This window comes from Python bivittatus, unplaced genomic scaffold, assembly GCF_059951505.1.
Source record: "Python bivittatus isolate LINGU-HERP-01145 unplaced genomic scaffold, Pbiv_v1 ctg000090_np1212, whole genome shotgun sequence".
Taxonomy (NCBI): Eukaryota; Metazoa; Chordata; class Lepidosauria; order Squamata; family Pythonidae; genus Python; species Python bivittatus.
Window position 1 is genome coordinate 2615757 of NW_028277046.1, and position 22621 is coordinate 2638377.

The window sequence follows — 22621 nt, forward strand, 5'->3', positions numbered from 1 at the left end:
CAGTTTTGTTTGTCGAAGCTCCTTCATCTGTCCAATTTTGCTAGCTCACTCAGTAGAATTATATTTCGTGTGTTTTTTAAATTTTATTTTCAGACTTGGAGATTTCTAACTGGACTTCTACATTCACTGTATAAAAGTCATTAGGCTGGCAATCTCTTAGCAAGCTAATTAAAAAAATATAGGTTAGTAACTTTGGTCAGCTGATTAACCAGCTCTTTTCTCTCCTTTTAAACCTCTGTTGTTCCTCCCTCCCACCCCATGGCTGTTTAAATGCTACTGTAGGCCTGATCTCTCCTGGCGCGACACAGGATCTGAGTGCCCTCAAATACCCTGTAGGAAATGAAACCTCTTTCTTTCCCCAGTTTCCAAAATTCCCATGTCAATGGATCACAATGTTCCAGAGTCTCATTCCTTGAAAATCAACCATGAACGCCATGGCATTGCATTTGGTGGGACCATATCCCAAAGGGGAAATATTCTAACTCATATGTCTCATTTGTTTTCTGTTTAATTCACCTTATTTCAAAAGGCACATTACAATGGAACTGAGGAGACAATGGCTACTGTATTAGTAAAACCATGCTTGAAAGAGTTATGGAGAAAACGAAATGGTTTCTGACATAAAGATTACTGTGACCGTCACACACATCTTGAAGCAGGAATGAAGCCCTCTTAGACTTTCAGATTTCAAAAAAATAAAGAGCAACAAGCCACAATGTTACTTGCATTACTGTGATTGTCTCTTTAAAAAAAAAAACACTGCCTTCCCATTGCCTACTTCTGAGAAATTTCACTGTTGTCTGGGGTAATTCAATTCTCACTACAGGTGGAGGCTCACATGATGAAACAGTTAAACAAAACATGCATAGAAAACAAGCATTTCAGGATTCTAGCTGAACTTTATCTTGAGGTGCTAGTTGTCTAAGGTGCGGTGACTTACGGTAGGGATCTTCTGCCTGCATATCACCATCTCCAGTTGGGAGCTCCCCAAATGGACTGGAGTACACCTCCCAGGATGGTCATGATAATACTGTATTTTTAAAACAAGTGCTTGCTCACTGCTTTAATAAAGGGTCCTAAACTCTGGTTGGCTGGCAATGCTGTATAAGCTGGTCAGATTAGCTCAAAGTTCCATTGGCAACTTGCAAGCTGCTGATTCCTTAAAGGGCCAGCACAGTTTAGGAGCAACTTCCCTAAGGGCCCAACGCTTTGTGTGAAGAACTGCTTCATTTTGTGTCTTCTGAATCTAACATGCAATTTCACTGGATGATCTCAGGTTTGAGGCAAACGATCTCACATTTCCAGACAAGCATGGCTTCTGCATGGGCCGCAGTTCAATTCAAGGGGTCACAGCTGGATCGGGCCGCATGTAATGCTCACTGTCTGCATTTGCACAATGCACATTTTTTTGTTCCCAAACTGACCCCTTAAAGACCTCTGGCCATCTTCCTTTGCCCTTCATCTATCTTTATCTCCGTTTACCAGGTAATTGTCTCTGCTGCTCCTTAGTATCTAGGGCAGAGGTGGCCCCCTTTACCTCCCCAAACATTTGGTTGCGTCCCCCCAACAAATGTAATTTTTGATGCAACCAATAAATAGAAAGGGAGTAAGCATATTCACTGCTCAGTAAATATATCTCTTAATTTTATTCTGTCACATAATTCTGTCCTACCCTTGCCAAGCCCTTTGTTCTGGTCCACCTTTTTCTTGGAATGTGGATCCCGGCACACCACTCAAAGGTTCAGGTGACTCTCAGCCTGAAAACAAGTTTTGCATCCTCATTGTCTTGACTGTTTTCTTCCAAGGCCAGAGAAAAGGTGCATAAAACAAAACAGGAAATATAAATGGCCAGCAGTTTTGCAATTAGCTCTCCCTCAGCCTGTGGAATTCCCTGCAACAGGAATCTATTACATATGGCTAATTCAGATAACAACAGTGTTCAACCAGCTGAGATCTTGGCCCATTGCTTTGGACGACAGCCAAGGAATCATTTTGGATCTGCCTTGTGCTTCTAATTCCTTCCCCCTCCAATCAAACTGCAATCGCTTTTGAAGCAGAAGGAAAATTCAGAATGCAAATTGGAAGGCAAATATTCCCACTTGTATGGGAGAAAGGAACCAAGAGCCCTTTGCTTTCTTGCCCCCCCCCCCTATTCAACACGGAACACAAATAAATAGAACAGTAAAGGAAGTGGGACTCAATTCCCAGTCTTTCTCTGGAATACCAAGGAAAGGAAACAAAGGTTGGTGACCAAGGATTGCTTTTTCTAGCAAGATCCAGTGTCCCAATGAGGCTGTTTTCTGTAACCAAGCCAAATCTTGGGCATTTGTAGGTAAGTCAGCTGCAAAAGAGAGCAGGGCGGGTAGTTGGAGCTTGAAAGGGCTCGGGACAGTGACCCTCCTCATCCTGGGTCCTTGATACCTTTGTCCCAGGCCAGTCCTCGCCTTCCGATCCACAGGGATGTCTTGCTAGTTCACAAACACTCACGCTTTCTGCTGGTGCCTGTAGCCGCCCACTGCAGAAGCTGCAAAGGGAAAGGACAAAAGAGCCAACCCTCAGCAGATGGACTAAGACGGTTGCCTTGCAAGTCTCTTATCTGCAGAATGCCACTGCACAAAATTTACAAATAGCTATATAACGTGGAAAGCGACTCGGGAAGTAGCAGTATAAGAAGCCTTCTGCAGAATCCCCTGTGTTGTGCACCCCCTGTTCGGATCAATCTTCCCCTTCATTGGGAATTTTTCCAGGATAGCCACCAGGAGGAGCTCTTTCCTTGCAAATTCCATACCTTTTAGCCTCCAATCTATGCTCCATCAATTAAACTGGGGAACCCTGAATTTCTTGCTCCTATTTGGGATGGTTTAAACTTCTGCCCTGTTCCCTCCACCCGTTTAAACCTGGAAATGAATTGGTTGGTTATCTGCCAGACACAACTGGAGGAGGTTCTTTGAAGGAGATGGCCCACGTTTCATAGGAAAAAGCTAAATTTCTCAGGCCACCTCCTTCCTGTACCTTGCGCTTATTCCAGTGATCCAGGCAAAAATATTGTGCTGCCCTCTGAGCCACTGTCTTTCTCCTTCTCCCCTATATCCAGTCATAATATCTTTTAAAATTTTCATCTGATGAGAGTTCAAATTGGGGCACTTTGGATCTCAATAACAATGCAGGCAGCTGGGCATTTTTAAAAACAGCAAAGCCTCCTCATGTTTCAGTCCACTTTCTCTGCCATTCCTCAATCCTAGAATTACCTCTTGAGATACCAAACACAATCCACAGGCAGCAGAGCCCAAATTATTTTCTTTTCTGCGCCTCTTACCAGGCTGCCGATAGATTGTTCGACACAGTGCTTTCCCAGGAAGGCTCTTGTACACAGGCTTCACACACACTTTATTGGTGCTGCCGGGTGTCAGATCTGACAGCAAAACACTGTGGATCTGTGGCGAGACGCTGAGGAGGGTCGAGGGGCCAGCTTGCCGCCGGCACCGAACACGGTAGCCCAACACATCCCCTCCTGCTGGATCCCAGGAGGCCTTTACGGAGCTGGCGCTCAGGTCTTCAAAGTGGAGGTGCTTTATTTTGGAGTATTCTGGCCGTTGGAGAAAAGAAGAAAGAAGAATGAGGACAATGCGTGATGGAGGCAGGAAGGGGGAAAAGAAAAGTGAATGCAGGCCTTGGTGCTGGTATGAGCCAACTGGGCAGCCCCGTTAGGAGAAAGCCAGGCAAAGGATGATAGCAGTTGTAACACCCAACGGTGCCTAGTCAAGAGATGACAATCCATCAGACTTGTTCATGCAGCTGTTTGGAATCCTAAGCATGCCCAATTCTTCCCTCCCTCCCTCCTTCCTTCCTTCTTTCCCACTCACCTTCCTGAGTGCAAGCTTTGGCTGAGAGGGCTTTCTCCCTACCAGACTTATAAATGGCAGATACAGTCACCAGGTAGCTGGTATTGGCCGCTAGGTCTTCCAGGACGGTGCTGTTGAGCCTCCCGTCCACCTCTTGCAGCTGGACCAAGTTGCTGGTCAGGGGACCGTACATGACTTGATAGGTGGCCACGTTCTCCGGGATGGGAGACCAGCTGACCCGGATGCTGTGGGGTTTGGACTCTGAGATAAGAATCTGTGCAGGGCTGATCACCTCTGTGAAGAGAAAAGGCACATTAAAAAGCTTACCTAGAGCCTCGTTTGCAAAAGATTCATTTCCTTTTTTTAAAAATATAAATGTTATTGAAGAATTTTTTAACAAGATAAAAGTGATACAAATATTAGAAAAGAAACAGAGAAAATAAGAAAACCTAGTGAATAAGCAAGAAAGAAAATAGAAAAAGCAATAGAAAAGAAAAAGAAAAAATTATAAAGAAGTGGCTTTTTCTGACAGCGGTTATAAATGCATTTATTATATTTTACTCTCTCTCTCTCAGGTTACATCATAATCTCCTTCTTCAGTAAGCTACCCTTTCTAATTGTCAAACTCATAAATCCCCAGTTGTTGTTGTTTTCAGCAAAAAGTCCATAAGGGGTTCATTCCCATTGGGAAGCTTTAGCACTAGATGTTAGCCTGGTTTGCCTGTGGAAAGTCCCAGATTCAACTTTTGGCACGTCCAGTCAAAATAATCAGAATGTAATGCCTCCTCCACCACTATTACTAAGAGCAATCATAATTAACAATGGTAAGGTGGGGACTTAGCCTGTTATTGTGGTCAGATATATGTTCTTAGAAATTATCCACCGATACTCTGAGAAACTTTCCCCATCCCTGGTCTCACCTTCCAGAGTGGTGACCCTGGTGGTTTGCGGTGGGATGTATCGCTCATTGGACTCTGGAATGAGAGCCACCTCGTACGTGGTTTGTGAGGCTAGTTGATCCACCACAATGTTGGTATGGTCACCAGTGAGTTGTTTAATCACTTTCCGCCTGGGTTCTCCACTCGGGGCATACTCCAAAATGTAGTAGCCAGTGTCCCGAGTCAGAAGCGGGGGCCAAGTGAGGCGGAAGCTGCTTGTGGAGATGTCTGTGGCTCTCAGACGCTTGGCTTGGATGACGGCTGGAAGGGAAAAGAAGAAAGACTTGGCTGTGTTCCTGCAACATGACCAGCCTAGTTGCGCGCTCATTACAATTTGCTAAACTTAGTTTTAACATGGGTTCATTTTTTTCTTACCTGTGGCTTAGTTTGTTATACGAGGTCAGGTCCTTTGGTCGATGGGTGATTTAAGGTGTGAACCCAGAAATGGGTTTGTTCAATAAGCAGCCGCTGGGTGAACACTGTGCTGACGACCTTGACCCACTAATGCATTTTCCAGTAGGGCCAGCCCTACCATTAGGCAGAATGGATCAGTTGCCCTATTTGGCAGGTGTTGCGAGGCAAGCAGAGGTTAGGTGCTGGCAGAGAGGTCTGTGTGTCTCGTGCTACTTGTCCTTCACCCCTAAATTAGTTCGTTGTTCTCTCCCTTAGCCAAGATTCCCCGACTTCAGGGTTGGTCCCTAAACCTGGGATTTCACGCTTTCCAGAATGTATTGATTATCATGTCAGTTGCAAAAGAAATAACTGAATGTCATGTGGGAGCAAAAAAGCAAGTGCAGTTATGATGCCAGAAGATTTCATGGACTACTTGTCCTACTTAGGCCAGACTACAACTGATTATTTATAATGCTTCTGTCAGATTAAATCTGCTGGTTTATCATGCTTTTGACAGGCTAAATCTAATGGTTTAGAATGCTTAAGCTAGTCTGAATTTGATGGGTTTTCATGATTGTGCTAGGCTGAATCAGATCTACCATGTTTGCGCTGAACCAACTCCTTTTGGCAGTTGGGGGACTCTACTTAACATCTGGGTGGAGGAAGGTTGGAGTGTACAAGATAGTGACAAAAAGTGGGTAGGATCATGTTAGCTATATGATTTTCTCTTCAGGTTTGGTGGGGAATGTTGGTTCCCCCCCCCCCCAGTATTTTTTAACCTCCGTTATGCTGCTCACCCACTCTTGGGTATCTACTGGTGCTTCCTTCTCTTTGGCCCTTCTCATGCATCTGCAGCTGATCTGAGGGAGCTGTAGCCTCTAGAGAGAGCAGCTCCTTTGCATGAAAACCAACAGCACTAACTCCAGTTTCAGCCCTTTGGGAACTTGCTGTCGAAAAGGAAGCGATGGGGAAGGGCTGAGTGTATTTGCATCCTCTGAAAAGATGCAATGCTTTCTAAAAAGCAGGCGTGTATCTCTTATCCCTCCAGCAGATGGCACCAAAGACAGCAACTCTGAGGATGGGGGATTTCCAATTATGGGGAAAGTTCCCTCTTAGCCCAAAAATTTAAACATTAAACAAAATACTAGAAGTCTCACCATATCAACTGGACTGAAGTGTCTCTAAGCCCCCGAGACAGATCTCTAGAGGAATACTTTCACTGTATTATATGTGTAAGTCCCGTATGACGTGTTGGTGAAGGTATGCCATCTATGAATGTATGAATGTATGAAGGTAGGCCATCTGTGTATCCATTCATCCTATTTCTTTCTATATTTTTACATGGTCTGAGGTTTAGACTTTCTCATAGGCCCTCAGGAGCAGGTCCATATCCCCACAGAGAATGCAGCCATGTTGGCATGCCAGGGTTTTAAAACCAACCAGCAGACCCTTAAATCTTCTTGTTTAACCTCCTAGCCATCTGTTTTTTGCAGACAGCCCCTCTTTGAGGGTTTGCTACAGAAACATTGTTCTTATTTAACAAGCTGCTTTCAGAAAGATCTATGCTAAAACGTAAACAAAAAACATCTTGTGGAACTTGAAAGAGTCCCCAGTTTATTATCACATGAGCTTTTCTGGATTGGTAGGCAGTGATTCTCTGGACTAACAGAAAACCACAAAATTAAAGGCTTTTCATCGGCAGAGGGAAGGAGAAACTTTCTCTCCTGCCAATGAACGGTTGTTTTTAGTTACCACCAATACCTTTGGCAGCTAGCCATGGCCAGTTAACTAGAGCCAATTAGTTGTGGCCACTGAAGTCCAAACAACGAAGCCAGTTTGGTGAGCTGGGAGGCCTGTGCCTTGAATACTAAAACACAGCATCAGGTTTATGAATGTGAATGTCTGACATTTGTTTTGGATTAAACTAGCGTTTTCCATTTGCTACTGTACAAAGAGGTTCCAGCCCAGCCCTTCTGGCCCTTGCCTAGCCCAGATTATTCTAACCACACCCCGCAGGCCCTGGATTTGTAAATTTCTCAAGTGAACAGCATGGGTTGATGGCTACCCAAGTATGCCTGCTGAATGCTCTCAAGGTCTGCACAATTTCAGGTTTCAGAATGCCAGGTCTGGCTCTCACCTCTGAGGAGAGGTGAGAGCCGTCTGCTCAATGGGTGTAGCCTAACTCAGTCTGCTCAATGGGTGTAGCCTAACTCAGTCTGCTCAATGGGTGTAGCCTAACTCAGTCTGCTCAATGGGTGTAGCCTAACTCAGTCTGCTCAATGGGTGTAGCCTAACTCAGTGTGCAGGGGTTGAACTCAGAGGTAGGGGATTGATGCTATGGAAGGCAATGCTCCACCACATCTGGAGGAGATATGGGTTCCTCACTTTTAGCCTGTGATATGGGGGGAGGGGATAGACTCGTCTCTTAGGCATGGTTCTTGAGAAAGAACAAGATGCATCTGTGAAGTGCTTTGGAAATGGCCAAAGAAGCTTTACCCTAAATGTGTAAGGCAAGCCCCATGTAGCTCGAAGAAGCATGGAGAAAGAAGCCGTTAAATGGATGTAGTGCTAAAACACTAGCCCAGAATTACAAGGAAAAAGAAATGTCAAGCGGAGGGAACTGCAAGAGAGGAAGGCTGAGTGTTTAAGAATTTGGTGGAAACCACACGAAGCCTTGCCAAGTACTTTACAGAGCCCAAGAGAAGAAAGAGCACAAAGGGAGCAACGGTTGAAGAAGATGGAGCAGAAGGAGACCGCAAAGATACCTACAAAGGAAAAGAAGGCGTTCTCTCTCTACAAGCTTGCATTGTCAGGCCGATTGCTTGATATGAATGGCTGCAAACATGTTCAGCTCCAGGCCAGAAGGGTGAGATCACCCAGGCACAAAGGGAGTCACCCCAGCACAGAAAGAGAATGAAAAGGAAAAGGGTGGCAATTCTAACCTTCTGAGAGGCTCTAGGACCTTAAGCTATGTCTTCCTGCCACACCCCGTTCCCTCTAGATACCAGCAGCATTGCAATGACTCTGGCCATCCTGTTCAGTTGGCTTGGCCATCAAGCCTGGATGGGGAGCATCCGAATAATTTTTGTACCAGTTGCATCTTCAGTTACCTGGGAAGTCTTTGTTGCATTTCCAAACTGATAAGGGCCATCTCCCAGCCAGCTTCTCCTCTGCCATAACTATTCTCCAGAACTCCCATGTGCCACTATTTAAAAAATGTTACCGCCTATCTCTCACTTGTTCGGTTTTCGGTTAACATCTACCTGGTCCTTTGCTTGCAGCCCATGAGATTCTGAGTATCTCGTTCTGGTTGTACAGATCTGTACACACAAAGGTGAGCAAACTATTTCAGAGCAAGTGCCATGTTGGGCCTTTGAAATGGAGCCAGGAAAACAAGGGGGTGAGAGCAGAAGAAGAACCAGTGTTGATTTTCTTCAAATTAGCTTTCTCCATAGCACCCAAGAGTAGGACAAGTACCAGCAGCTGGAAGTTTTACAAAGGGAACTCCAAAATAAGGAGGAATTTCCTGACCATGAGCGCTATTAGGTAGTGGATCAGACTTCCTGGAGTCATGGGTACTCTGTCTTTGGAGGTTTTCAAGGAAAGGTTGGGCAGTCATTTGTCTGGGATGGTAGGAGGACTCCTGCCTTGGGCAGGGGCTGGACTAGAAAACCTTCAAGATCCTTTTCAACCCGATGATTCCAACCCTATGAAATGTATATTTCATTAAAATTAGATTTAATTAAATACACATCATATAGTTGATTACTCCCCGTGTGTGTGATATTTCTTTTCTTTCCTACCACATTAAAAATTACAATTGGATGACTACTTTTGCAGAAGCTTGGGGGGGACCACTTCCACAGTTTTGGAGGACCTTCAGAGGTCCTCCTTTAGAGGGACGTATGCCTAGGTAATCTGGGATGACTAGATTAAAAATGAGAGAATATTATTTGATGCAGTAGGAAACACAGCCTCTTTTGATTCATTCCCCTTGTCCAGATTTTTCCCATTCTTTCTTGCTTGAAGGCTGGCATGCCAGTAGACCTGATCAGTGACTCAAAGTTGGAAGGTTGGGTGGTCACAGGACAATAAAAACGACCCCTGTTACACTGGGAGATTTAAAACAGATTACCTGCTTGCTGGCTTAGGATATTAGAACTACATCTGGTGACTGTCGTGCCTTTTCCTCTTCACAATCGTGGAGAGCTGGTAGAGAACAGATTGTGTCCCCAAGCACTAGTGTTATTAGCCAACCAAACAAATTGCTGTGTTCCAGAGGGGAGAGGCAGGCAGTTGTGTCATGCATCTCTCCAGTTCCTATAAGAATTGCCAGCACCCCATTGGCAGACGTGAGGAATTCAAGAGAAAGACAGACCCATCTCAAAAACAATGCTCTTCTGTGCCACTACAAAGGGAGCCTTTGACAAGCTCTCATATGATGTGATATCATAGTGCCATTTTTGGGGCTCTTCCCAAGCTGTCAAGTCTAGGCGGCTCAGCTCTTCCAGCCCTGCAGCCCAGATTCCAACCTTATGTCACTTTGTGTCCTTCAAAAGTTGCAAATGGGAACTGGCCGGAGTTGGGAAAACCACAGCCTTGAGGCAGAAAAAGAGAGTGCTCCGCGGTGCCAGCTCCAAGTCTGGTGAGGATTAAGTAGGAACCTCCCTGGGGCCCTCTTCCCCCAGGCGATGAAACCTATACACTTCGGGGAGATGCTCCTTCTTCTTGGTGCAAACCTCACAACGTGCAGGAAATGCCAGAGGGTTCTCTGCATAGATATTAGTGCAGGGATGAGAAGATGGAATCTGGTGGAATTAGCAGTGGAGATCCTGTACAAACAGAATCTATCGTAGTGTTGGCACCATACAATGGGAAGACAGATGGAGGGACACCATAAAGTTCTGGCCTGCCATCTTTCACGCCCCCAGGCGTCTGACGTAACCAAGGATCAGGACTACAAAGAGCACCTAATTGTCTTTAGGGGTGTGGCAGCGTTCAAGTTGAGGCCCAGCAAATGCTCCCTTGCCCCACGGCTGGGTGTTCTGCAAAAGCATTCACCCCATCGCAGTCAAGAGAAGCAATCTGGATTTCAACCCAGAGGGCACTTTTCCATTGCTAGCTCTCTAAAGGGCTTTTGGTTCCCCAATCCCTGCAGCAGCAGAATCTTGGAAGATTCTGTTGTACCACATCAGTGAGTTTCTAGGATTCTTACTTTGAGCACTGGAGCTTCAGGGTGAAAAAGAGGAAGGATATGAGTTGCAGAGAGAAACAAAGCAAACAGCAACAAACCTGCCTAAAATTAAGGGCAGGAAAATTTGGCAAGAAGTGGGCACACGCTTTCCCAGCTGCATAGTAACTCTCCTGGATTTCTAAACTGCTAGCAGCTGTGGCTGCAATGCAATGTTCTGGCTGGCAGCAGTGAAAGAGTGAAGCAGAGGCTGTGGGTGAGGGCCAGACAGGCAACCCGCGTTTCTTTGTTGGCTTGGACAACAGGACTGATGGACATGGGGAGCCTCTATTTCCTCCTCTGAAGCTGACAGGACTTATACCACCTGCAACCCTTGCCACCCAACTCTCCCGTCGCTCTTAGAAGCGTTGGTTACAACCCTGATCATTCCCCCAAAATAAAGCTTGCTTGGAAGAAGTTTCAATTTAATGCCACTAAATTGAGGGCGTGCCCTGCCTCATGAGCACCCCTCTGCTGTTAGTTTTGAGGGAGCAGCAGTGCCCCTTGTCTATTGTCCCCATGCCAGGCATTGCTCACACTGCTGGCACTGCCTTGCAAGCCCATTGGCTGTCAAGCGATTGCAATGGTGTCCATGGTTTTTAACCCACCATGCTTTGGAAATGAAGCACTGCATGTTAGGAAAAGACAGTGGAGTAGCCCGTTTCAGTGCCCAAGGAGAAAGAGGTTCATAGTGGCACCCAGCCCAGGATCCCCACCTTTCTAAACCAGCTCTTAATACAGCAGATTTAGCTAGGGACGATGAGAGTGAGGCATAAGAAAATGGATGGAAGAAAATAACCCAACCTCCTCTCTGAATTCTAGAAATCAGGGTGGCTAAAAAACCTCTAGAATTCCATGCCACAAGGTATAGTGATGGTCCTTAACACAAATTACTTTTTTAAAGAGAGTACTGTATCAACTACACAGAGAGGGGGTCTAGTCAGTCCACTGTCTCATATTCAGAAGTTGACTGCAATGCAATCATCTCTTAGCCAGGATGATTGCAGTCAACTTCTGAATATGAGCCATTGGACTGAGCAACGTTGGGATTTGGGCTGGCCTGGAGGTGGGCAGAAGCTTATGAGGCTGAGGAACAGCCAAGTGAAAGCAATACCATTTAACTTCACTGGGTCGGAAAAACAGTCCATCTTTCATTTCATCCCAATACCTGCAATGGCATCCTGCAGCTCCTTGGTAATGATGCCCAAGTCATCCACGTCAACAAAGTGGAGATGCTTCTCTGGCGGTTGGCTGGCAGCAGCTGAGAGCTCCAAGTAGTTCCCACGCCCCGTGCTGACAATGAAGACGGTAACCCCCATGTCCTTCAGAAGCTGCATCGGCTGGGAGATGTCGTCTGTGGAGAAGCCATCGGTCACCCACACCAGCACTTTGGGGACATTGGGACGGGCCCCCGCTTCTGCCGTGAAGAGCTTCTCCTTGGCAAAGGAAAGGGTTTTGCCAGTATTGGTGTCCCCCATCACCTGCTGGATGTTGCGAATAGCATGCTGGATGGCCCCAGTGGAGAGATGCCGGTCAAAGGGGAACTCCAAGATGGGCATGGTACTGATGTGGACAATGCCAGTCTGGACATCGTGAGGGCCAAAGGTAAAGGGGAGGAGCAGTTCAGCAATGAACTCTTTGATCCTGGAGAATTCGTAGTAGGAGACACTGCCAGAGCTGTCTAACAGGAAGAGGAGATCCCCCTCCAAATCAGGGAGGGTGGGTTGAAGACCTGGAAAACACATGGAAAAGAGCAGAGAGTGTCACATGATCAGGACATCAGTTTTTCTCCTCTCACCAGGAGGAGGGTGGCCTTCACATGTTTAAGACATAAGTCAAAATCCACTGGGACCCTAAAATCACACACTTCTAAAGAGTAAACCCCACTGAGATAAACCACACTTGGAAATTTTACCACTTTATGAAAGTCACTCAACAAATTGAGCTTGCTTCCGGATGACTTCAGAGACATGCTCTGCCATGCTCTGAGATTTTATTTCTCCCCCCCCTTTTTTTTTACTTTCCAGTCTAGCCTACAGCCTTTTTGGAGACCTCCCATCCACGTACTGAATTCTCTTGTCTTTCTTTCCCCCCTCTGTCCCCTTTTCCTTTCCTACCATGTCTTTTTAGGTCCTAAACTTGCAAGCAGCAGGGACTTCTGGTTCTTATTATTGCCTGAGCTACTCTGGGGGCATTCCAGATGCTGAAACGAACAGTCCAATTAATCAATTTGCCTCTGCAGATGCAGACACAGATCTCTGGCAAGGCAAAATGCACCCCAAACGGGATAGCACCTCCCATTCGGCCAACTGGAATTTGTCCCACTTAACCTCTGGGCTCCCAAATCGTAGTCTGAGTTTTGGAGAACTCTTTGGTTTGGACCCTGGATGGGTGGCACCAACACTTCAGACCCATGCAGGTTTTACAAATTGCCAGCACAAGCTGCTTGCCACAGTGGAATCCTTCCCAGGAGCGCATGATGGAAATCAGATGTTCTGCAGCTACAGCATCTTTTCCCTCCTTGGAGAAACAGGCTCTCCTTCTTCTTTGGGCAATGCTGCCCTCCCCACTCATGGCACACCCTTGGACACTTGGCAAGAAATAAGGATGAATTTGTCACACACATCCCATGAGGCAACCCTTAAATCTCAACAGAGGTGCTTCTTCTCCATGTTCCATGTTAAAGCAGGGGTGGTTTCAAGCAAAGGGGAGAGATTTGTGCTGCCACTGAAAAATGAGATGGCGCTGAACCTGATTCTCCAGAAGCCAGCTGAAATGACAGGCGGTGCCCTTTATTCTGTCTGAATGCATCAGAGAAAAGGGGCTGCCTTGCTCCCCACCAACAAAGATTCTTTTTCCCGAAGAACCAGGGCAAAGAGCTTAGAGGATTCCTTGCAGAGATATGGTTGGAGTCATCAGTGGGCATCCCTGAAGAGCTTCTGGGCCCAGTAGCATGAATATCTGCTCTGAGTTAGGACCTGTACTCCTGCCCATCTACCTGAGCTCTTTGTGGCTTTTTTTTTGACATCAGTGTCCCATAGTGCCCTGGGATGTTAAGGACATTGTGGGAAATGTACATGGCTGGAGTCCCTCAATTATCAATTGAAGATCTTGCTCCGCTGGTGCCCTCAGAGTCCACAGACATTGGATATAAGAAATATTCAGGTAGCAGTAAATCACCAGCTCTGATGGAATATGTTTGCTCAAGATGTTTGCTCAAGATGTCTGGTGGGCGTCAGCTAAGCAGTGCCACCCCCATGGACCATGGAAAGGGATTGGCGAGGAGAGCATGGCCATGGAAAGAGAAAGGTGAAGTACTTGAGATGGGGTAGACAGAGCAAGCCTAACTTCCTGAGGACTAGCTCCTCTCAATCCTAGTTGAACACTTGAATCACTCTAGCATTTGCTGGTCAACGTGGAGAGAAGGATGTTCCTCCACTGTCTTTATCTGTGTGTATCTTTGAGAAGAAATACTGTAGGAATTGCCTGGAAGCAAAATCTCTCACATAAGCCAAGGGGGCCTCCAAATGACCTTGGACTGCAGTGCTCATCATCCCTGACAACTCTCCTAGCTGGGGCTGATGGGAGGTGGAATCCACCTCAAAGCCCCCCCTCCTTGTAGCAGAGTCAGAGAAGGCAGGCAGACATACAGCAGGACACAGCAAAACGAATGGCCGGGAATGGACAGGTTGAAATCTGTTCTCTTCCTCTTTTGCACTATGAAAGGAAAAGCAGGAATGACAAAAGGCGTCTTCAATCTTTGGCAGAAAACTTCCTGGTATGTTTTTACACACTGCCGGAGGCAAGAAATGTGCTGGGTAGGGCTCAGAACACCACTAGCCAGGAAGTAGCAGCCTGATGAAGTTTTCAGATGCCTCCAGGGGCAAGGCAGGTAAATGGGAGACATAGAAACGAGTGCATGGCCTCCCAACTCAGTTGGCCCCAGTTGAACTGAGAGCGATCCCCTTTATTAACAGTGGCACTTGCTCGGAAAGAGTAAGGCCATTGCACACAACCTAAATTAAGTTGCTAAAGATTGGGAGAATGAGAGGCAGGACAGGATCCGAAAGGAGGACTTCTGATGGATGGTGGGGAAGCCTGGCTGTACTCAGTAGCTCGGAGTTTCAAGGGGGAAGATGGTCCATCCCTTGTTTCTGGCTCTTCCTACTCCTAAATGTCATGCCAGCTCCCTCAGCCTGTTGCCCTCCAAGTTTCTGGGGTTGATGGTTAATAATCCCCAAACTTCTGGAGGGCACTAGTTGGAATAAGCTGTTTCACTCTTCGGAAACACACACACACACACACACACACTCTCACACACACACCGTATCTGATAGGATTGCTTTCTAGACTCGGGGATCTTCTCAGCTTCTTGGACACCTTCAGTCCTAGGTTCAAAAGAAGAGAAGCTGCAGTTCATCCCGTTTCGTGGGACCAGATTCTGAGAGAGAAAGTCAGGATGATAATTCCAGGTTCTGCCCTGTAGGATTATAGGCTTTAGGATTTGTAGTACAAATAATAACAACAACAAAAACAACTATGACTGTGATGACGATGACCAGATGAATGAAACAAATATTCTTTATGTGCATCCCTGGAAATTCACAGACGAGCTTGTTTACGAACAAGAGAACGCTCCTGATCCCCCAACAACAAGAACCAGATGGAGATGCCAGCAGTGTTATTCTTGATGTACTTACATAGCAACGGACTTAGATTAACTACCCCGAGAATGCACAGACGGGAGGGGAGGAATTGTGCTATGCAAACAGAAGGTTGGTCTAACGCTAGCTGTAAAGAAAACCTTTAAGCCTCAGTGGGACTGTAGCTTAGCTTACCTAGTTTTGTACCTGAAAGGGAGAGAGAGAATAAATCATAAAGAGCACTGCCAGGGAGAAGGGGGAAACATTTTACAAGTTAAAAACAAAAAAAGAGGAATGCTCTGTTCCATCCCTGTATTTGCTGAATTACACAGCATTTCTAGCCAGCTACATTGATTACTTTCTAGCGGGTGCACCTCAAAGGGAAAATAATGCTGTCGACTGTTTTTCATCACGTCGTCGGAACATTCATTGGAATGACGGGAAATCTAACTCCTAGGCCGGCTGTTTGTCAACTTCTGTTCCTGCTTTTCCTGCTAATCGCTCAAGGAGCGATTAATCTCAACAACAACCCTGTGAAGTTGGGCTGAGAATGGTGACTGGTTACCTAAGGCTCCTGAGCCTGATTTGATTCACTACACCATACTGTATAGGCACATAGTTGATCTCTGTCCCTGACCAGCAGATGACCCTCAGCTGTTTTCTGGTGTACCAAGAGTGTCCTCCAGTGTGATGAATGGAATTATGAAGGCCAGACTCAGGGAGAAAAACATTTTCTTTCATCTCCTGAGGCCCGAGGGAGAGATAAGAGGATGAGACTGGCACCTCCCTGAGGAATTCACAATGTTGTGGCTGGCATTACTTAGGAGCTGGGGTTTCAGTCTGGGAAGATTCTTGCTAGAGGTTGTAGCTAATAAACATTGCTGGACTGAATTTACATGGTCTCTTGGAGTTCCTTGGGCTAGGCCTTCCCAGACTCCAACCCCAGCTCCCAAGTAATGCCACCCACAACATTGTGAATTCCTCAGGGAGGTGCCAGTCTCATCCTCTTATCTCTCCCTCGCGCTTCAGGAGATGAAAGACAATGTTTTTCTCCCTGAGTCTGGCCTTCATAATCCCATTCCATCACATCAAGTTCCAAACGTCCCGAAGTTCTCCCGATCTGGATTCTTCCTGGAATTCCAGCAAAGATGGAGAATTTGGCCATCAAAAATAAACAGAGCTACTCCTTTTCCGGAGCATTGCATTAAAGGAAGGCACTAAATTGTGCTTTTTAATAATTAACCTTTCCTCTGGCCATATGCGCAGTCCGGGACGACAAGGAAGAAATATACCAGCACTGGGAGCAGTTAAGCTGAGACAGAACGCAAAGCAAACCTTATTATATTAAGTCTGTCACTGATGTCCAGCATCAGTTATAATTCCAGCAATATTTTGACTGAGTTCCCGCAGAAGGCTCAGGGTAGTCTATGTCATTTTGGCTTGCATTCCCTCTTATCTGATTGCCCTATTATTCCCTTAACAAAGGAGACAGTTCACTAGTATTTGCTAGGTTGCCCAGTAGAGTTCCTAATAAGGAATAGCTCTCCAATTTTATTTGGCAAGAGGCATTTTCCTATCCCTGGATCCTTTCTGCTGAAAAAGGGAGGGACTGGACACAGCCCTTCCTACTTCAAAAGCTAGTGTTGCTGAGTTACCACCCCATCTCTCGTACAGCCAGCCATGTTTGCCTTTTTACAAAGTCATTTCATTTTCCTGGGTGAGCTTTTCTGGGCTCCCAAGCGAAGCAACCAACCAGCTAATTCTGTCATCACGCCTGCCTGCCTTGATTTCTCAGCAGGCAAAGGCTGGGGTGAGGGCTGTGTTGTTCCCGTTGCGGGTCTGCGCACGTGTTTTGCCTCTTGATTTCTACCCATTTCTTCCACGTTCTGATCAGAACACATGCAAGAACGTAGCACGGTCAGGGAAGAGAAGCCGGTTGGTTCTCTTCGCTGCGCAGACTACCCTAGACCTTTCATGGCTTTTTTCCTTCCCAGATCCTGTGGTTTCAGGGGGGAAACAGAGCTCTAAGACTTACTGAAAGTTCAAAGAACAACATGGAACCTCCGTGTACAAGGGGAGTATACCACTAAATAGTATAGCACTGGGGGCAAACTGGAAGAGCTTCACATCCTGTTTATATGTTTCTTGGGGACTTCCAAGAGGCTGTTGTTAAAACAGGATGCTAGTTAGGGTGATGTCACTTGGCTGAGGAAGTTTTAACAATTTCCAGGGAGGCAGCTGTTTATCTATCTATCTATCTATCTATCTATCTATCTATCTATCTATCTATCTATCTATCTATCTATCTTTGATTCCCCCTTTCTGCTTTTGTCCTGTATTGCCAGATGACGAGAACATGAAAATGCATACATTTCTTTTGCATGGCATGTTGGTTGGTCCTGGTTAATCGTTTTGCAGATTTCTTTTTCCCATGGAACAAATGGCTGTTCTGATTGCACAAGAAAATTCAGCGACAGATTAAGGACAAGCAATTTTAGGAGGACATCAGCTTTGGGGAACTGTAGCTATGGGGTCATAAATGTGTGCCTCTTTAAGGTTAGTCCAAGGCGTTACTGTTGTAAAAAAAATCCACTCTGCATAGACTTCAAACAGGAACTGTAATTTCTGCTGGGTGGAGCAAGGCCTTCTCCCAAGAAAATGTAGGACGGGATAGGGTTTGAAGGAGAAACCTGTGGCACAGCCATGATTTTGTAGCCCTTAGTGGGATGTTGGTGGAAATGGAAAGTTGCTTTAAAGGAAAGCTGGAGGGGATGATACTGTACATCTTAGGTCCTTGTCAGCATCCTTGGTTTCTGGCAGATGACTAAAGATTCCAGGGTATGCTTCCAGCCTGGTTGTGTAGAATTAGCAACATTAGCTCTGGGCTGGTCCACCCACAACATTTGCACCCACTTGCCTATAAGCCGGCATTGAAGGAGAAAAGGCAGCTTTTGTCTGGAAATGATTTGTGCCTAGAAAGTGAGGGTTGTTTCATCTCCCTCAGAGTCATAGGATGGGGTGTGGGCCAAGTGAATTGTTCTTTCATTCAGAACAGGAGACCCTAGTCTGGACTGGAAACCTGGCTTGCGTAGGCAAGGAGTTGATCCTCACCTGGATCGCTTCCCAATTGGAAGATGTCTGTCTAGAAGATGTTAAATATTGGCCAAACCTGGGGATGTTTGTGGGAAATTAGGAATGAAAAACGCATTAATTAAACTTTGGAGTCCATGGTTTTCCGGCCTGTTTGAGTTACACAGTTGCAGGATCAGCAATTAAACTGTCACATTCCTGGTAACCTAACGAGGGTGCAAAGCAAGCTTTCCTTCCCAAAAGGGTGTCTGAAGCCAACTGGCTTTCATTTTTGGAGTGCAGAGGACAATGCAAACCCCACTGTTTGGCTTCACTGGGAGTTCTGCTCAGATTTCCAGAAATCCCATTGCCCCATTTCTTTTTTTCCAGATGTGGATCACTGTGGGATTGTGTGTGCAGATTCTAGCTGTGTAGGATGCTAGCTGTAGCGAATTCCCAGAATTCTTAGCCTGTGCAGCCAAAGAGAATTATGGGCATTGAAACCTAACATATCTAGAGGGCAAAAGCAGATTAGACAAATTCACAGAAGCGGAGAATGGCTTTTGGCTAGGAGGACTGAATGGAAATATTTAGATACAGTCCACCATTCAATAGATAATTTGGGGCCTCGGACTCATTGGTGCTCCCCCTTTAGATGGCTGTGTGTGTGACTAGCTGCAAAACGTCAACGTTAACATTGATCTTTCTCTTCCTCTTCCTCCTCCCATATGACCTTTTAGAATTGCTCTTTTTTTCCAGCAAGACATAAGCAAAGGCAAATGTCCTGCTATGTCAGCAAAACGTTTGCATTTCTATCAGGCCTTACAAGTGGGTGACAAAAGGCAAGTGGCGATGCAGTGAATGTGGGCATTAGATGCCAGGGGGGGGGACAACTGGGTGCCAGAACTGTGATGCCATATCTTTGTACATCAGTTGCCACAGTTTCTCAAAAGTGGAACCAAGAGCTGCTACTGTACTACCAAACCCCCAGGGTTTATAAATAAATAAAATAAAATTGGGACTGGGCTTGTCAGCTCAGAGAAAGAATGGCCCCCAGTTCTCGAAAAAGTGCATTCTTGTAGCCCACAATTACAAAGTTTGGACTAACCGCCGTTCCCTTTGGGCAAACCATCCTGTCAACACGACGGCTGCGTTCACACAGCACCCTTAAACCTGTTGCTGAATTAGCCCGCTTTCTGGGTTCGCACAACCCAGTGAACTCAAACCAACCAAAAGGCTGATCTGAAAGCCCACTTAGATGAAGGCAAAACCAGATGAAGCCTGGCACAAATGCAGCTGTTAGATTTCTTGTGATATGGTGAAACCGACTGGGCAAATGCCACCAATCAGTAGCGTGTTAGAGACAATCTTATCTAGGACAAAATGGTTTAAAAATTAGGGCTGCAGTGCTGAAGCTGTACAGGGTTAGTTCAGAGTGGACATGGGCTAGATTATATCAGAAAACTGTTCCAAATGGTTTATAAGAACTTGGACTTGCGTTTGTGTTTTTTCATCTTCTGTTCCCATCTCCCTTGCCCTTTGCATCATGTCTTTGAGATCATAAGCCTGCAGGGACAGCCTACTTTCTTTTTCTTTGATTTTACACAAATCACTTCTGGAGCTTTTTCAAATGTAAACATCAGATTAAACAAAGCAGGGATTTATCCCTGCTCCAGTTATAGTTCCTGGTCTCCAGTGTGACTGTGCCCATTTCTTCAGAAAGCAAACATGCATAGAAAGATGTGCAGCTGAACTTCCCTTGCATCAGCAGAAAAAGTTAGAGGTAATTTTAAAAAATCTTGTTGCTTAAGACGGGAATTACAGGAAGAGATAATTTCTCAAGCCCTTCAAATATCAGCCTGTCATGCATAGAACTAAGTTAATTTGAAGCATCCTTCCCACCCTATACTGAACAGATCAGCATAAATCCTCTGGATACATCTCTCTCTCTTCCCCCCCATCCTCCAAACCTAAAGGAGAAGAAAAAGTAGCATAGAGGAACTTGGAAAAAGGAACAGAGAAAGAAGTGCAACATCTCTTCCCTTGCCAAGATGTCACCTTGTTACAGTTGGAGGAGACCTAAAAGCCACGTAGTTTACTCTCTTGCTGGTACGGAGAAGGAAAATCCACGCCCACTACAAAATTGCTCTTTATCTCCAAAGATTTTTCCACAGCTATAGTCAAGATTCCCTGTCTCGTCAGCTCAGGAGCTTACCTGTCTGGGTAAACAGCAAAAGAAATACTTTGGCCCCCTCAACCATGGGACAGCTCTTCACACAGAGCTGAAGATGGCTGTTGGGTTGTGAAGCACTTGAAGAATGACGAAGCATAGGAGAGCTACAAAAAGGATGATTCTTTTTCTTTACTGGAACATCTTTTTAATTTCACTGCTCTCAGAAGCTTGTTGTAAAGAAACCTGACTGTCATCGTATCTCCTATCATCCCCAGCCAACACTGACAATAACCATATAGGAACCAAGGTGTAGAAATGCAACTTGACCCCACTACAGGCTGTGAGTAAGAGCAAACGCACCTCAAGAAAGAAAGGGTTCATATGGCACAAAAGTTATTTGGGAGATTGGAATAAGCGCCGACATATAAATTAAGAGGCAGATTTGGCCAACATTGATTTCCGCTGCATCAGGACCACACGTTTTGGCTTTGGGTCAGAGAGTTCTCCAGAAAATGTCACCTTCAGAGTGACCACCTATTTAACCTCGATTTTTGGAGCCAAGCAGGATGGAGTCCAATTTTCCAGCACAGCCTCTGCCTTGCTTGCAGGAAGCCTCAAATTCAGCAACCAGAAGCTCCAGATTCAAAGAATGAAGGGGCCGAGACCTTCGAGGAAGATTCCAGCCAGAGCAGATAATACTGGCTTAAATGGGCCCAAAAGTTTCACCTATCATACCTAATGTGACTCAGTGACAGGGCAGCCACTATGCACCCAGAAGTTTCCAGCCACTTCCAAGTGAAAAGGATCTCATGTCACTCCGGGAAACATCCTTCTCTGCTTGAAACCTGGTTTCCATCAGCAGCAGCAGCCCATACTAGGTTGGACGGATGGATGAATGGATCAACATCTGCATCTAAGCAATCCCTTTAAGTCTCCCTGCTCCTCAGTTTCCCGTCAGATGCCTTTTAGCTGTCTTGGACTGTAGAGCCCCATCCTCCCCAGGCAGCCAGACCTTGGGGAGTCTCGCTGCATAACTCCAGGAGGAGGTTTTCCTTCCTAGCTAAACTAAAGCTGGTCCTTTCCGAAGCAGGTTCTGCCTTCTCTCAGCTTCTCGCCCATCAGGTTCACACAAAATTCATCCAAAACAACATACAGAATAAAGACCCCCGCTGTATCCCCCCACCCCTCCAATTTCTCGGATGCTTGCTAGGGCTTCATGAGAACTTGAGCCTTGGAACTGCCATGGGGCAGAGACCTGGCATGGCTTGACCGACCTTACATGGGTAAAAAATCTCAAGCTTTGGGGTTGCATTTGTTTCTCCTCTGAAGCATGTGCTGAGAAATAGGAAGGCAGTTTACCCAATCTCCACCTTCCTTTCCTCAAACCAGAAAGCCTTTTCCAGGGCACCCCTTGAACTAGCAAGTCTCTTAATGCCCCACTGCATTTGCATCCCTGCAGACCTGCCAACAGTGGGCTTTGCGAGATCTCCTCCCCAGAATCCAAACCCCAAACCCGATCCTCCACCCCAATCTCCTTGGAAGCCACTCACCTCTTTGAGGACTTTGGCCCAGGACCCCGTGCAGGCAGAGAATCAGAAGCAGTGGGATTGGGGAACTCATAGCAAGTCCTCTCCGGATCGGCAGCAGTTACCCTAAACCCGCCGCCTTGACATTGGCAAGGCCAAGCGTGTGTCTGGACTGAGGCATATTTTCATGCCTTGCAGCCGGAGAGTTGATGGTGCTTTTATCCTACCCTGGCCTTGACTAGGATAGCTACCCTCCCCAGCTTTGAAGCATATACATATTTTTCCCCTCCCCGTGCTGTTGCGAAATCTCCGCAAGTTACTTTCTGTCCCTCTCTTTTCCTTTCCTTTCCTTTCTTTTTTTTTTAATTTCCCTCTCTCTCCCCCGAGTCATGAATCCTTTCTGGCAGGAGTGGCTGGAGCAGAAAGTCCTTTCCCCTCCCCTCGCCAGGGCTGACTCTCAGCGGGGAGGGCGAAATCCAGTGGCAGGCGGCAGAAAGGGATTGTGCCAGCTTATTTCAAACTACCTCAGCGCCTGTCCTCTGAAGAAGTTGGCAGCTTGTTCAGTTTCTTTGGTGGGCAAGGATGAGCAAGAGAGTGTGATCTCGGTGCTGGGTAGAAGGGGGAAGATCTGTCTGCTGGGAGGAAGTTGGCAACCCCAGTAGCCTTGATATATAGTAATTTAGAAGGGAGATTGTTGAAGCTGTTTGTTCAAATTTCTAGCTATGTTAAATTATGCAGGAACCAAGCCCTTTTTGTAAAAAAAAAAAAGTTAAGCATATAGTAAATCCATCTCACTTGAAACTTATA

The 22621-nt window shown here is 46.1% G+C and overlaps 1 protein-coding gene across 1 annotated transcript; it reads right to left on the minus strand.

Annotated features, from left to right (window-relative positions):
• Positions 1–743: 743 nt before the first annotated feature.
• VWA1 (von Willebrand factor A domain containing 1) lies at positions 744–22244 on the minus strand. Its single transcript, XM_007429852.4, has 6 exons — positions 21839–22244; positions 11572–12135; positions 4763–5041; positions 3864–4136; positions 3317–3586; positions 744–2524 (listed from the first exon to the last, which is right to left on the minus strand). Exons 1-6 carry the CDS (start codon positions 21906–21908, stop codon positions 2484–2486), a joined length of 1497 nt encoding a protein of 498 aa, XP_007429914.1. The 5' UTR covers positions 21909–22244; the 3' UTR covers positions 744–2483.
• Positions 22245–22621: the final 377 nt, after the last annotated feature.